Below are 17,194 nucleotides of genomic sequence, written 5' to 3'. Positions count from 1 at the left end.
ACTCATATGATACTTAACCTATTTTACAATGAGTCTTGATCTATGGATTGTTGACAACTCTCACCCCACTATTGAGGCGACGAGACAACTCCTATTTCCAAACCCCCCCCTCCCCCCCATAGTTTCATATTCTCTGACCTCCCCTTGGAGCTACTACTAGATTTCCCCCTTTCATACTAAACCTGCAGGTCTGCCGATACTGTCACGAGCTGCAGCGGCTCCGGGCACCACCGCAACTCGCTCTACTCCACTGCCCAGCGTCCCGGCATCTAGGGACATCACTTCCGGTTTGTCCCAGCCGCCAAGGCAACGGTTGGGACGCTCTGTCTGCATAACCCCACGTCCCGGCATCTAGGGCAGCTGGGCACGCACGCAAATTTAGGATTAGCCAGGTGGCTAAATCATTCCATGGGCCCAGTCATTATCTATTGGCCAGCACTAGTATGTAAGGCAGGGAGGGGCAATCCTCCCCTGCCGGTTATAGTCCCTGCTCCTGCAAACTTTTCCTGCAGTGCTGCTGTATATATATATATACTCTCTTCTGTTGCCGACTTTTGCCTGGATTCTGACTTTGATTGATTGCCTGTGACCTTGACCCCTGCTTGTATTAGACGCTGCTGATTTTCTTGTGACCCTGTACCCTTTGCCTGGACTTGAACACTGCCGTAATGCCTGTGACCTTTTAGACCTCTGCCTGGTCCTGACGCTGCTGTTCGCCAGCCACCAAATACCCCTTGCCGGGATCTTCACTCCACCTCTGTGTGAAAACCTGCGCTACGTTCTCAGGTATCAGCCTCTACTACTAGAGTACAAGACCTGGGGGCAATCAGAGTACCTGTGAGCACATCTAGCTCTACGGGAAAAGTGGTTCTAGGAGTTGATGCCTGGGGGCGTGAGCTATAACAGATACACCCAATTGTTTAGCCCTAGATGTTTTGTTTTTGGTGAACCTGGCTACTCCCGTGGGCATATGGCCTGTTGGTGGAGGTGTTTGGAGAGGACATTATTTACACTGACTTTCTACCCTATGCCATTCACCACTCCTTACATTGTAACAGCTTTTTCAGGGGTTTTCCCCTCTTTTGACTGCTCAGTAATTGCTTCATCACCTCTACCCCTAAATACACTCTGTACATACTGGCCTTGGTGCCTTTACTTACCCCAAAGGCACTTGAAGCAGAAAACATTCACTTTGAAAATATGCTTCATGCAATATTAATGTCTGCAATATTTTTGTTGTTCTCATTTTAGTCTGGTGCATATGCCCGTTTTCGTTACATAAATTTCACAGGAGTTTTCCCAACCTGTTGGAGGTGTAATATGGCACCTGGAATGCCATACCACATCTGGTGAGAATGTGTAGATATCATGCCATTTTAGGGGGAAGTACTCTGGTTATCTGAAAAGATGTTTGTGTGTTAGGGAATTTAGACTGTAAGCTCCAATGGGGCAAGGACTGATGTGAGTGAGATCTCTGTACAGCGCTGCGCAATTAGTGGTGCTATATAAATAAATGATAATAATAATAATAGTTTGGTATGGGGTACTGGTTTACCTAGGCTTCTGCTAGCTCTCCCACACTAGCGTTCTTATCTCTCAGTATAAAAAGACTTTGTTGAAGCATTTGAACAATGCTGCTAGAACTTTTGACCCAGTGCACTGGTGCTCATCGTCTCTTATGTCGATTAGTGATTGGTTCTATCAGATAGATTTTTACATGTCGATGGACAGATTTTTACATGTCGATGGACATTATCTTATCAGCCACAAATATTCAGATTTCATGTCTACTTGGTTCAGCTGGCTGGAGTTCAGAGTCTAGGGACTATATGGCTGCCTTCTTCCCACTTAGCGCTTCGTTGAGTGGCTAACCTTCGACCCGCAACTGTCAGGCGCCGTCCCCGCTGTTCTTCCGCTCGGGGCGCTCTGTTATCTAGCAACAGGGATGCCGCGCCCCCAGCTCCGTCCCGTTGCCTAGCAACGGGACGCTATTATCGGCACTCTGCGTGCCTGAATCAGCCTCCTCCAATCCCTGCTCCTATTTAAACCTGGCTCTGGCACCATTAGGGTGCCAGAGTAACAGGTTTCTGCCTCTAGCTATCCCAGTGAGTGTTTTCCTGTTGTGACCCTGCTTCCTTGACCATCCTCCTGTGTATCTGCTCTCCTGTTGTGACCAGGCTTGTCGACCATCCTCCTATCTGCGTGCCCCACTTTGTTCCTGCGACCTTGACTTGTTTGACTACCCTGCTGGATTCTCTTTTTGTACCTTGCATTCCGATTGGCTTGACCCAGACCGGTTGACTCTTCTTTCACTACACCGGCAACTGGCTAATAGGACCGCTACCTGCTATTAAAGTAATTCTATCGTTTTCAAATAAGCATTGCCCAAGCGATTGTGTTGTGTTTCCAAGGCACAAAGTAATTTATTTTAGAAGATGCAAAATTTAAAAATTCAATACATGATTATAATACAGTACAGCCAATACGAAAAGATACATACATACCGCGCTCGCTGCACTCCCACTGGCACCAATGGACGCTATTTCACTCCAGAATACTGTGGTCAGAAGAGACTGAAGCCAGTGGGAGTACAGCTATATTATATACACTCAGTGTTACAGAGAGAACAATGCAGATGACGTGGCTTGCTTCTATAGGTCCAGTGTAAACAAGTCAGAGGCCAGTTCAAACAACCCCTCCAAGGCTGAGGGTCAACATTCCAGATGATTCTCCTGCCCAGAAACCAGTTTAAGCTAGTCTATTTACACATTACAGTCAATATAACTTTAAGTATTTATTCTCTAACATCACTAACTAGAGCAGGGTTGGCAACCTTTTTCTATCAGAGTGCCGGCTAAAATCTAGTGAAGCCCAGGTGTGCCAGTTGGGTGTGATTATATATATATATATATATATATATATATATATATATAGATACATACATACACACACGGCTGCCTAGAGAAATTCATGGCCCCAGTACAGCAACTTCATGTGTCCCCCTTTATAGTCAAGCATGGTAAAAAAAAATGTTGCACCGCCGCTCCACAACATTTTTTTTACCATGCAAGTGGTCGTACAATTGGGGGTGTGGCAGTACATCATTGGGGGCATGTCTAGCAGGTGAAAAGCACCAGGCCACCCTTTTACAGAAAAATGCATTACTCACACATGCCCCCTTGCTCAGCAGCTTTGCTCACATATGTCCCCTCTGCCCACATGCTTTAATCACACGTGTCTCCCTCTGCCCACATGCTTTAATCACACTCGCCCCCCCCCCTCTGCCCAGCACCTTTAGTCACACATGCCCCTCTCCATCACCTTTAGTCACAAATGCCCCCTCTCCAGCACACCTTCTTCTTACCTTATTCTCCACTGCACAGCATGGGAAGATATCCAGCAGCCCACCGAGTACCATGTGACCACTGCAGTCACATGACCTGGCGTCTGAAGATACCTGAGCTGAAGGGGATTTAGCCACCACCGATATCCCCTGCACTCAATTTTTTTTTTAAAAAAGTACTTTTAAAATAAAAAAAATATTTTCAAAGATAGGTCTCCAGTGAGGACTCGAGCCACCAAGCAGGCCCGGCCAATTTGTAGCCGCCGCCTCCCCTCTCAGCAAAAAAATGTTATGCCGCACAGTAGTGCCCCAGTTCACATCATACCTCATAATTGTGTCCCCAATTCATCTTATGCCTCATAGTTGTGCCCACAATTCATACTTTGCCACAGTTGCCCCCAGAAACTTATAGTATGCCACAGTTGTCCCCAGAAATACATAGCATGCCACAGTTGCCCCCAGAAATATATAGTATGCCACAGTTGCCCCTAGAAATACATAGCTTGCCACAAATGCCCCCCGAAATACATAGCATGCCACAGTTGCCCCATAAATATATAGTATGCCACAGTTGCCCCCAGAAACACATAGTATGCCACAGTTGCCTCCATAAATATATAGTATGCCACAGTTGCCCCCAGAAATACATAGCATGCCACAGTTGCCCCAGAAATATATAGTATGCCACAGTTGCCCCCAGAAATACATAGCATGCCCCAGTTGCCCCCAGAAATACATAGCATGCCAGTTGCCCCCAGAAACTTATAGTATGCCACAGTTGCCCCCAGAAACTTATAGTATGCCACAGTTGTCCCCAGAAATACATAGCATGCCACAGTTGCCCCCAGAAATATATAGTATGCCACAGTTGCCCCTAGAAATACATAGCTTGCCACAAATGCCCCCCGAAATACATAGCATGCCACAGTTGCCCCATAAATATATAGTATGCCACAGTTGCCCCCAGAAACACATAGTATGCCACAGTTGCCTCCATAAATATATAGTATGCCACAGTTGCCCCCAGAAATACATAGCATGCCACAGTTGCCCCAGAAATATATAGTATGCCACAGTTGCCCCCAGAAATACATAGCATGCCCCAGTTGCCCCCAGAAATACATAGCATGCCAGTTGCCCCCAGAAACTTATAGTATGCCACAGTTGCCCCCATAAATATATAGTATGCCACAGTTGCCCCCAGAAATACATAGCATGCCAGTTGCCCCCAGAAATATATAGTATGCCACAGTTGCCCCAGAAATACATAGTATGCCACAGTTGCCCCCACAAATACATAGTATGCCACAGTTGCCCCCACAAATAAAAAGTATACCATGCAGATTGGTCGATCTCGTTTATCCCGGGATGAAAGAGAACGCCGGATTAAGAATCGCCTGTCTGTATTGTGGGGAGCCCGGTCATGTCGGCGTGATTCTGGAGACAAAAGGAAGAAATGAGGTCACCCACGGAGGTAGTGTACAGTGAAAAGACTAGAGGGCCAAGAACAGAGCCCTAAGGGTCTCCTACAAGGAGGACGGAAGGGTTGACAATGAGTGAGGAGTGGAAACAGAGAAAGAGCTGTTGGCAAGGTATGAGGTGAACCATGCAAGGACAGAGCCAGAGAGGCTGAGAGAAAAAGGGTTGGTCGAAGGCCACAGGGAGGACCACAAGGAAGTATACTTATAAAGTGAAACTGAAAATGGAGAAGTGACTTATACAGTTTCATCATTTACGCGGCAGATTTATCTACTTTATTTTTTGCTTATTCGTGAATAAATGATTCATAAACAATGAATAACGCATTTAGTATTATTGTTTGGTCATTATGAAACAAAAATAAATAATTTTAAAAAAGTAAAAAAAAACAACTTATGCACCAAGTTGTTTTGAGCAAAATATATAATTTTAGAATAATAAACATATCAGTTTTTAAAAAAAATAAAATGGAGCCCTTAGGACAAATTCTGACCTCATTTTTGGAATTGGCACTAGAAAATACATGAAAATCAGTTGAAATTATCCATTTAAGAAAACCATTGTTGACCAGTGCAATTAAAGGGCTAAATGACAAGGGACAGACAACCAAACAGTAAAACATGTATGACAGCACTATGATGGGTGGATCTCAATGTAAATATTCCACTCGCTGAGTGTTATGTTCCATTAATCACTGAATTTAGGAGGTACATTAATGAATCAAGTTAGACCAGCTTGAGTCCTAGAATGTGGCGTAGTAACCACAAGGTTAGTAGTTAGATAATGTATCCTTATTCATCTTAGACGCGAATGAGCACACGCAATCCAGTTAAGTACTGGGTAATGCTGTCGTTTAAATCATATACCACGCTCATGAGCTTCCCAACCAATTGAAATTATAGGTTGTCAATGATATATTCTCAACATATGAGAGATATCTATTACTTTGTGTACAATAAAGAACTTAAATGTATCACTACAATAAATATAAAGTTACTATTATTAATTATCAGCATTGCTCATACTTGTACTAATTTTATACCAATTAGGAAGCAAACATAAACAACTGCTATACAAAGTATTATGATAATTACACCCACACTCGGCGGGTATTTTTACTTTTAATATCTTTCTCACTTTTCACTTAATGCGCATTCACAATTTTAATACGACAAAATGACATAACAAGTATTATGCTTGAATAAAGAATTATCAGTACAAGCAAAATCTGAATTAATTTAGCATGGTTCAGCTCCAGTACCTCTTGGTTTATTATATATAATTTAGGACAACTACTATACAAAATATTGTGATAATTACAGCAACACTCAGCGAGTATTTTTACTTTTAATAGTTATCGTTCTCACTTTTCATTACATGCACATTCACAATTTTAATATTGCACTGCTCTTTTTATATATTTGTTTCAATATTGTAAAGAATTATGAATACAAATGTACTTTTTAATGTAGATATAATACATCACTGAACAAATGCTATAGGACCAGAATTCAGTGCACTATTAGGCATATCCTGCCAGCATTCTGGTACTGGTAAGTAAACATCTGGAGAACCAGGTTGCATAACATAGTTCTGTATATCAAATATATCCAGTGTCAGCTACAATATGCTTTTCAGTCAGGATACGGACTAATATATTTCTTTGAGAACAAATCAACACATTCCCGTGACGACACCCTCCACCCCTTCCTCGAAGTGGCGTGAGCCGCGTGACGCTTGCGTTTCACAGTCCTTCCCGCCCATTTCAGCGCGCCGCAGTGCTGGCCGCCGTGACGTCGATGCCCTCCCACGTGACGGCCCTCCCACCCAGCGCGCGCCCTGCTATTTGAATCCCGCTTCCGCCATTTTTTTCTCGCTGTCTCACAGACTCTTCTGGAAGGTGAGAGTTTCTCTGCTGGGAGTCACTACCCGGCCAATCCTACTCAATCCGCCGCCCATCCCAGCCATCCTTAGCGGCACGGCTTGCCCGTTACTTATAGATACTATCCGCTGTCCTTGTAGCAGATTCCCGTAGTTCTGGGCGGGATCCCCTGTCGGTGAGTTAAACGGAACCGGGCGGCGGCGCTGGGTCCTGTGACAGGGGGCGGGGAGGCTGCTGGGGTTGGCGCGCTTTGTATTGCTAGTTACGACCGGTGTTATTTATCTCGTGGTAAACTGCGATTTAGGGGATTCTAGAGGCCGTTTTGTCGCATCTCCCTAGTGTCCGTCTCCTAGGCCTCGCCACATCTGCAGCTAGTAGCCCCAGCCTGTGTCTCGTTCCCTAGCCCATGACTAGGCAGCACAAGGGCGCCGCCCGCCGCTAGTGCCTGGTAAGGCCTGTACCAGGAGGCCGCTGCCATGTGTGATCTGCCCGCCCGTAATCTGGGGAACAATGGGGTGCTGAGAATCTGGGGTGACGGAGAAATCAGGCCGCACTCTGGAAAGCAAACAGGAAGCGCGCATCCGCCATTACTGCCCGTTCATCTCCCGCATGTTTCAATGAATGGCGGGAGTATCCCCCCCCACCCCCAAATACGGATCGCTGCATAGTTGGCTTTCTCTTGTGCTGGGCTGTGTTCATGGTGACGTGATTCAGAGGTCTTGCTCTCAGTCAAACTTTAATTCTTTTTTTTTCTCTTTTAATCGATCACATGTCCTAATTCTGACTCATACTCGTATGAAATGTTACTTTGTTTTCTTAAGACGTATATCAGGATCTCTTCGTTTAATTTAACTTTTTATCTACACTATGCATCTGTGTTCAGAGAAGTTTGCTAAATCTTAATTCTGTGTAAACTAAATAAGCACTGTTACTTCACTATACCTGTGAATTAATGATCATAATTTAATTGTGACTTTAAGCCTCTTGCTCCTCATCCCTCATTTCTGAAATACTGTAAAAAGCTTGTGTAAAGCTGACCTTTTTAGTGGTTGCTTGTATTCTATATTGTACATGTGTATAAAGCATTTTAGCTGAACATGAGGATGTATATCCAGGGATAGTCAGGGTTGACACCCTGTGGTAGAAATAAGCTTAAAACTGTCTGCTTTGGGGGATGAGTTCTATTATACTGTTTTCAATGCAGCTGACCATGTTGCTGACATTACAAAATCTGAATGTCATACATTTGTGTTTTCCCTTACCAGCTATAAACCATGGCAGCCCAAGGAGAGCCTCAAGTTCAGTTTAAGGTAAAGCACTATTGTTTTAGCACTAACACATTCATTTTAAGTGTCAGCCTTAACTTGATTCTAATCATCATTTTTCTTTTTCTCATAGCTTGTTCTGGTTGGTGATGGTGGCACTGGTAAAACAACATTTGTGAAACGTCACTTAACTGGCGAGTTTGAAAAGAAATATGTAGGTAAGTGGGCTTTCCTGAACTTATCTGGTCTCATAGGTTATATCAAAAGTATATGAGCTTCTGCACATTGTAGAAAAATGTTTCTTAAAGTATGCATTTATACTGAGATATAGATACTTAACTTTCCGCTATATAACTTAACCCTATTAGTTGCTGTATCGTCTGATCGTTCAGCTGGCTGAAAAAGTTTGCCAACATACAAAAGCCAGTGTTTCATGCTGCCAATCTAGCCCATAGTGAGTTTTCCAATGGAGCGGTTTCACCTTGCAAAACAAAATGTATGGCATGTACCAGAACTAAAAGGGTCAAAAATGCTTTTTCTCGTTGCTTTGATGTAGACTTGCTAATAGAACCCACCTCACTTTAAGATGAGCTTTAAATCTATTAAGAGGTTTTACAAAACTCTATTTTTTTTTTATGGGTAGTTATCTCCACTATGCTACTTCAAACTTCCAATAAGAAGCTGTCATAAGACTATGCTTAAATGTCAATTTGAAATAGTTAATGGTTCATGTTAGCCTTTAGTTGCCTCTAGCCTCTCATCTTGTCAATGTGCCTAATTTTCAAAGTGAAGACTTTGCTCTCAATAACATGATATCTGTTTGCTCACTCACCTGGTGTTTTAATCTGGTTGTGAGTCGCAACTAAAGTGAGCTAGGAGCCGCCCTGCTCAAATGATGTTCCGAGAGCCCTGGAACTAAGGATCACAATACCCATGCTTTATACCCTTGCATACTAAATGGTTTAAGATACTTTGTAGTCTATGATTTCAAGTGTGCATATGACACAAGGCTCCATTTGGACCTGCAGACTTGCATGATGAATTTAATGCTCCCCTAAAGTTCAATTGTTTGAAATATACTTTACAACAGATGGGGGCTTTACTAAAGACTGTATTGCTGAGCTTTAGTTAGTTCCCATTGGGCTGCTGACCTGAAGATGTGGGAGGTGCTGTACTTGGGAGTTAACAATATGGGAAGTAGAATTGGCGCTCCCGAATGGAGGATGTCAATTATGCAACAAGATTTTCCACAAACAAATTGAGGGTAACTTAATGTAGTTGAAAGTAACCCAGTTAATCAAGTGTGTTTATGATTGAAAACACATTATTTAACTCCGCCCCCTTTTGAGTTTGCACTTACAAAAGGCAAATGTCAAGTTGGTATGCTATACAGATGGCATGTCATATTCCTTAAAACTACTACATTGATTCTCCAATGCAGATTTCTTGCAGTTTCTACACATAAGCAAAATTGTCGCCAATGGTGTATTATCTCACGACCATTTAATATAAATATGTACATGGATAAAAACATTAGAAGAAAAAATCGGGCTACCAAATGGTTGAAATCTTACACTGTATCAGATAACTGTTGGCGTGTAGATACACATCTCCCACATAGTAGGATAAGCGGCTTGTTCCTTCCACAAACTCTAGAAAATGAGTTGGATGGTCTGTCTGGTGTACCTCCGTAGTGCTCGCCCCTTTCTGACGTATGATCATTATCAAGGCAAGCAAGCTGGAAGTTGTCTCAGAGTAGTGTATTATACCGGGTTAAGGCTTAGTGGTCCTTAATGTTTAGAAAAGGATAAGTCTCTAATGCATATAGCAGACAACTGAAAATAATTCTAAATATACGCCTACCTTGTGATTAGCCTTTCCCTAACACTAACTATTTAAATTCTTTCCTTTAGCCACTCTTGGTGTTGAAGTCCACCCTCTGGTGTTCCATACCAACAGAGGTCCTATTAAATTCAATGTGTGGGATACTGCTGGTCAAGAGAAGTTTGGTGGTCTCCGTGATGGTTACTACATCCAAGGTAAGTTCCATACAGTCCTTTCTAAATAACCAGTTTCTATGAAGAATATTTATGTTTCAATGAGCTGGACACTGGTGATCAAATCCTGACCTTCGTTATTAAGGATGTTAAGCCATTACAGGATATTTCTGGTGATTCGAAAATGGGTGATGTCTTAAGTGACAAAGTTTTAATATATTTTAGTTGCAGCTTTTTCGGTGGCTAAAAAAAGTTGCATTCAATATGTAGATCTAACTTCACTGTTGGTTATGCCTTAAATTCCACAATGGTCTATAAATGGTGACTTTACTAGATGTAATTAAACTTGGCTCTGCTGTGTTTTATTGTTTTGTGCACCTACTTGTGTTGTAACTAATTGTTGGTTAGTCTCCTGATACTTGCCGGCTTGTTTGTATGTACTAACAATGTTACTTTATTTTTCAGCTCAGTGTGCCATAATCATGTTTGATGTTACATCAAGAGTCACATACAAGAATGTACCCAATTGGCATAGAGATCTTGTACGAGTATGTGAAAATATCCCCATAGTGTTGTGTGGCAACAAGGTGGATATTAAGGACCGAAAAGTTAAAGCAAAGTCAATTGTCTTTCATAGGAAGAAGAATCTTCAGGTTGGTTTCACAGCTTCAATGTATTTTGCTACATTTTTTGTTTCCATAATGCCTGTCTTCAGCCATTAGGCCATTCTCTCCCAATTGAATTGCTTGCACAGTGATTCTGACATTTTCTTTGTTTTAACAGTACTATGATATCTCCGCAAAGAGTAACTACAACTTCGAAAAGCCCTTCCTTTGGCTTGCCAGAAAACTGATAGGTGATCCAAACCTGGAGTTTGTAGCCATGCCTGCTCTTGCACCACCAGAAGTGGTTATGGATCCTGCATTGGCAGCACAATATGAGATCGATCTACAGGTAAAGTGTTAACCATTTGGCCAGCAATCTAGTCTGTATATTTGTTACTGTATAGTCAACAGCTGTTCTAAACATATTCTAGGGTCCTACTTTTCTGTTGTCTAAAAGCATTGTACCCTAGATGACAAGTGCTGTCTAAGCAAGCTCATTTTCTTCTCTCTAGGTTGCTCAGACTACAGCACTGCCAGATGAAGATGATGATCTGTGAGGTTAATGAAGCTGGAGCCCAGAGTCAGAAGTCTAGTTTTATAGGCAACTGTCCTGTGATGTCAGTGGTGCAGCGTGTTTGCCACTTTATTATCTAGCTGAGCAGAACATGTGCTTAATCTTTTTGGGATGCTGAAGGAAATGAATGGGCTTCGGAGTGAATGTGGCAGTTAAAAGAAACTTAATAAATCCTTCATATTTTGGACCTGCGTATTTAGCTGTTTGGGACTGCAAATAAAATTCCCTTAAGTTTCCAATCTAAGTTAAGACTGCTACAGTCACATCACAATATTCAGTGGTGAGTCTTGTTTGTTACTGTCATTCCCCTTACCTTTTTTGTTTAGATCATAATAAAGTTGTATTTCAAATACCCTAGTTCTTTGATGTTAATGGCACTCGCTCTAAGCTTGGTTTTTACACTAGTTGGGATTTAACATACATATCTCTTGGTGATCAAGTCTCCCTTTTTTTTTATTTTACTTTTTTTTTTTAAACTACACTGTTTCCCAACTCTTCGCTTGTCATTCACAAGTTGCATGTATGTTCCAAATACTGATTTGGATAAATAAACTGCTTTTTGCAGCAATGTATAGTACAGCAGACTTTATTTTCCTATTTCCATGTTTCCTAGTGTCAGTTGTCCACTGCTGTTTGGCTATACTTGCAAGCTGTTACATTCTAAAAAGATAATGAATGTTCTACTTTTATTTTATTTTTTTAAGTGGGCATCTGCATGCTTTAGTCTATGTAGATGTGCTTTAACATTCTTTAACCTGCTACTGAATTTTTAGTCCTTTATGCCCTCAAAATGATCTCAATGGGATAGTCAACAGGGTCATTTGTCAGTGTTTCTTTGTTGTATTTTCTCCAACTAGAGCAATATCTTATGTCATGTAGTGGCTCATGGATGGTAAGGACTGCTGGTTAGACAGCAGTGTAGACTCATTGTCATAAGTGTCTATGAAAGCCAACATTGTCAAATCACTTATTTATATAGCACCAACAAATTCTGTAGTGCTAAAAGTCCAAGCGCTTCCAAGTTCAATAAAAGGGACACATTGTAATTCGATTAAAATATCAAGTGGGTGTGACTCATTGTTTGAAGGCTCTCCTGTGATCTCTAGTACCCAAGTACTTTAACTTTTCACTGCAATGAAAGAGAGCCCCCAAATTGGCACATTACCAGAAAATGATGAACATCCGACATGTTGGTAGGCGATTTCTACCGGTCTCTGTATGTGGTTATCGTTTACTGCAATAACGAAGCCTGATGTGATTTTGATGAGAACTCGCCTAATGTAGCTGCTCGTGATCAAGACTGACCTGTATATGGCTTTCCTAATAGGTAGTATGGTTTGTGATTTAAGATGGTATGTCTATATCTGTCAGTTTCTCATATATGCCTCAGGGACTTAATAGTGCATATCTTGTAAGTAGCACAGCTTCACAAGTGAAATAGTTTGTAGCAACTGCTTAAAATGATTAGTCTTTAATACTTGCATTAACATGTCCAGCCAGGAGATGTGGAAAAATCACTGTTGCTAGTGCCTGAATCATTGCTGTATACCATGGCAACTAGTGCTATAATGTGTAATTGCATAAGGTGTTCATCTTTCATGGAGGCAGATGGACTGAGCATTCTAACCATTTCCCAGTCTGGAAGGAGGCAACATTGCTTGCCAGGTAAATTAGATATGACAGTTGGTATCACACTTTCAATATCCTATAAAGCCACAAACTTATAGGTGGAGTCCCTCTATGTAGCTTGTATAATACAAGCTGAATTTTAATTAACTTACAATGAGTAGCTAATAGATATATAAATTCTTACTAAACTCAAAATTAACATCAAAACACATTAATCCATAGATTATTGCAATGTGCATTCTAAATATAACTCATGGTACAGTTATTGGTTTCATTAAATTACTACTTTTTGCTTGTCCTTAACATAAGTATGGTTCTACCAAATCTCTTATCCCTTAAACCAAAATATGTATATGCAATGGAGATCTTTATAAGGACACTTGTTGATTTCTAATAAGGTTTTTGTTTTTTTAGTCCCTACATCTGGTAGGGTAGAAGGAGAATGGTTGAAATAAGATACTTGGTATAAAATTCATGGATGGTGGTGTAATTATCTAATACTACAAGCATCTGTCCTGGCCACTTGTATACTGCCAACATTTGCTTTTATGTTTATCAAACTTTGGTTTTAGGTTACTGAGGGGTATCTTATCCCTGTTGTCATTGTTCTTGCAAGTGTATACCTCATGTCAGCCTTGATCTTTTCCTCACTCTCTATTTAAACTATCAGTTTTTTATTTGCTCTTGTGATCCCAGGAAATATAACTATAAAGGGATTAAGGAATTTTGTGTCTTTAAAGGTCATCTTTTGCCTGATAGCTTTGCGCATTTCAGAGCCTGATGTAGAGTCAGATGCAGTCTGCACTTAACTCATAAGTGTAAATTGCATCCTGTAATTTACAGTGTTCTAAGTGAAATGGAATGCAGAATACTATGGAAATTGCGCACACACACCTTTTTATCTGCCTTATGGGCTGGAGTGCATGACCCACATGTATCAGTCATAGCAGCCCTGTCAAGCAGATTCTTGAATAAATAAAAATTGTCCTTTCACCAAACGGCACTAGGGTTAGTTAAGCTGTTTGAGGGGTTTTTTTTTTGTAATACTGCAAGGTTTGTTGCACTTGCAAAAGATGAGATCTAGCAGTGGCTGTTTTCAACTCTGCATAGAATGTACAGTGCGTGAACACCTCTTTATATTCCTAGGCTTGCCCACTAATGTCCACATTCCACCTTTGTTAAGTGCAAAGTGGTGCAAGAGGGAGATCTGTCTGGATGCAAACAGACTGATCCTTGGCTAAAAGTGCTTTTTGGACCTCTATCTAATTCTACATCAGGCATTTAATGCATGTTTTCCAGGTGCCAAAGCAAATATGTTAAGCAACATGTTAATCTGGCTCTGTTACCTTTATGTCTGCACCTAACTGACACTGTTCCAAAAACTGTATATATTTGCACCAGGAAAACCTTTTATCTTCATAGGATCTATGTATAACCCAATTTTATTAAGTTGTAATATTCATAGAGCCATAGGGGAGGTGCACCCACACATGAAAGTCATATTAATAATGTAATAGAAAAAAGAGAAAATGTATTTCCCAGGGCACTTGAAGGTTTTGTTTAATGTTCTTCATAAAACTAGCTTGATGTACTGCAAAAAATGTTATTAGGACACTTGGTGAAATAGTAAAAAAGTTAAGTGTATACAAATGATAGAAACTAATTAACTGCTAAGATAGCAGCAAGTAGCTGCTAATGCAAGCTACCTAGACTCCTTTTAAATTATAAGTCCCATAAATTTGCCTTGAGAAAGATATTAGCGAAACGTGTGTCGGCGAGACACGCTCGACACCTACTCTACATTATATAACACTAAACAAAGACTTTACATAGTAGAATATCTGCTGTTACTATGCCTAAAGTGTACTCCATGTGATATATGCATTATAAGACGTGACAAGCTTAGACTGGCACCTATATAAAATATACAACATGCATGTCTTCCAGACAAACACTATGGTATTAACACTTTGCAGATTAGATGAAGTGTAATTAGAATGTGGCGCTTTTTTTTTTTTTTATTTATTTTTTCTCCCCACCCACCAGAGACCCAAATTCGTCTTACTTTGCACTCCCAAGGGCCTGGTTCATTAAGGAAAGCAAAGAAATTAGTAACTTTGAACCTTGGCAAAACCATGATGCAATGTAAGGTGTGCAAATGAGTTTATTTGGCACATAAGAAAAATAATGGCTGTTTTTTTTTTTTCATGTAGCATGCAAATAATTGATCTAGGATATGTTCTACCCCCAATTATAAATCTGTCCTTGCATTTTAAATTTACCTCCCTCCAATACAACATGGTTTTGCCAAGGTTCAAAGTTACTTTTTTTTTTATTTTTGCTTTTCTTTCCTTAATGAATCGTGCCCCTTAAGTTTCTGTTTTGGACAGTAGGTGGCAGTAGTATTTGAAGTTTAAAATGTGTTACTTTACATTTATAGTGCATATTTGATGGAACAATACAAATATTCAGTCTATTTGTAAGTGCTTATTAATTATTTTTAATTTGATCAATCTGTAGTATCGGGGTCTGTGAAGGTGAAAATGTCTCCCTGTCTGAGCTTTATACCAATGTATTCATGCAATATTTAGATGTGTAGCAAAAAAAATATTATTGCTGTACCATGCTAGCCAGAACAATCTATGTGATGAATACTTTTGTGTCAAAAAAGACAAAAGTATTGTAGGAGTGATACCTTTATTATATTGGTTATACATTGTTCTACAGGAAGGGATTCCTGTTTTTTTTGCTGCTCTTGCCGTTTTGGAGTTGAGCGCAGTTCCTCTTTCTCTTGTGATACCTTTATTGGCTAACCCAAAAAATATTATATCGCTCCTACAATACTTTTGTCTTTTTTGACACAAAAGTATTTAACATCACATGCAATATTTAGTAAGAACTGCATATGATTTCTGGAGTAAAGCATACTAAAAAGTCTTGTATTATAGATACAAGATTAATTTCCTTTCAGACTCCATGGCAGTCCCATGAATGGGTTAAGTTAGCAAGTTGAGTTGACACCCTGGAGCAGGCTGGGCTGGATGGCGTCTGACCCATGGGCCTGTCCCATAGTCGGCTACCTTGGGCTGGGTCACTGTTCCATTTGCAATTATTTTTTTTCTCCCTTTAAATATTCCTAATGGGCTGCTGAGTCAAATCTTGCCTTTCCCCTGAGAGGTCTATAATGTGATACTGCCTTTCCTTCCTTGAGTTTTACCATGACTTGAAAAGCTGAGTAGCTAGGTTTTGTTGTTTTATTATTCAGCTTTGAGCTTTCCTTTTTCCAGAGAGTATCCAGAGGCTCTATGCTGCATCATTAAGGATTAACTTACTGGGAGAAGCTTTAACTCCTCTTGGATCATTCTCTACAATACAGGTAGTAGATGTGGAAAGGTGGCATTTGTAATTGAAAAGCACATCTTCAAATGTGATATGACTAGGAACCTATCCCCGCAAAGCCAAAGGACACTCGTAAGCCTTAGGCTGGGTACACACTACTGTGTTTTCAGTCAATTATCATTAGCCAATCAGATGATAAATGACTCTTCTGAAGTACATAAAATCATTGATCGAAATTTTCAAACCGTCTTGAAAATCTCGTCCTAATTCTGTAGCATGCATACACACAATTTAGATTGAAGCACCTCCCCTGTCACTGGTGGGGTCTAGTGGTCCGTTGTCATCTCCCCTTTATTCTCATGGCCTGCAAGGGTCCTGTCTCAGTGTTAGTGGAGCATGCAACGTCAATACCTGCTAGGCATATTGGCTGATCCCAGACCTCTGCACCCAGGTTATCACCAGTGGTTTCTAGTTGTGCCTCTTAGACTGGATATACCCCATGCCTGAAGTGTTGAGCTTGGACATTTACTATCTTTTTTTTTATAGCCACAATCATGCTATGGTGCCAGTTTATTCATCATATATTGAATGCATCAGTGAGGCTTTCATTAATACCACTAGCGCAATCAGCACAGCCCTTTACAAGAAACAGGTCTGGTCCATGGATCTGTGCCGCCACAGGGACTGACATTTCTGAAGTCAAGATCACGTTTGGTTTTATGATGGGAGCTACTTTTTCTTTCCACATTCATCTTGGCATTTTAATACATAAAAGCTGCAAGCGCTTAATTTATGAGAGACATGGAAATAAATATCACCACTTGTTAAGCCTGATCGGGGAAGATAACATTCCTACTATGGTCATTGTTTTCTATACGCCAGAGAACAGAGAAGTTTCGTGCAGCTGGTGCGCCGTGAGTAAAAATCTGATGCAATGAATCTTTAAAGTGAATACTGACAAAACTGATTTGTTAGTGTAATTCGTCTAATACAAAACTGACTTCGTGAACTGACACAAAGTTATTTATGACACAGCACAACGGACCCACATCCACTGGGGTCAAGAGAGCTGGGTCACAGC

At 40.7% G+C, this 17,194-nt stretch overlaps 1 protein-coding gene across 2 annotated transcripts; it reads left to right on the top strand.

Annotated features, from left to right (window-relative positions):
* Positions 1-6,640: 6,640 nt before the first annotated feature.
* On the top strand, positions 6,641-11,497 carry RAN (RAN, member RAS oncogene family). 2 transcript variants are annotated; one of them, XM_075176450.1, is made up of 7 exons: positions 6,641-6,722; positions 7,970-8,014; positions 8,103-8,187; positions 9,883-10,008; positions 10,432-10,619; positions 10,750-10,920; positions 11,084-11,497. In XM_075176450.1, the coding sequence occupies exons 2-7, from the start codon at positions 7,979-7,981 to the stop codon at positions 11,126-11,128; spliced, it is 651 nt and encodes a 216-aa protein (XP_075032551.1). In that variant the 5' UTR covers positions 6,641-6,722; positions 7,970-7,978; the 3' UTR covers positions 11,129-11,497. The 2 variants fall into 2 exon arrangements, with proteins under 2 accessions (XP_075032551.1, XP_075032560.1); XM_075176459.1 differs by lacking the exon at positions 6,641-6,722 and adding an exon at positions 6,745-6,879.
* Positions 11,498-17,194: the final 5,697 nt, after the last annotated feature.

Source organism: Mixophyes fleayi, chromosome 1 (genome assembly GCF_038048845.1).
Source record: "Mixophyes fleayi isolate aMixFle1 chromosome 1, aMixFle1.hap1, whole genome shotgun sequence".
In the NCBI taxonomy this organism is placed as follows: domain Eukaryota; kingdom Metazoa; phylum Chordata; class Amphibia; order Anura; family Limnodynastidae; genus Mixophyes; species Mixophyes fleayi.
This window is presented reverse-complemented; position numbering and strand designations above follow the sequence as displayed.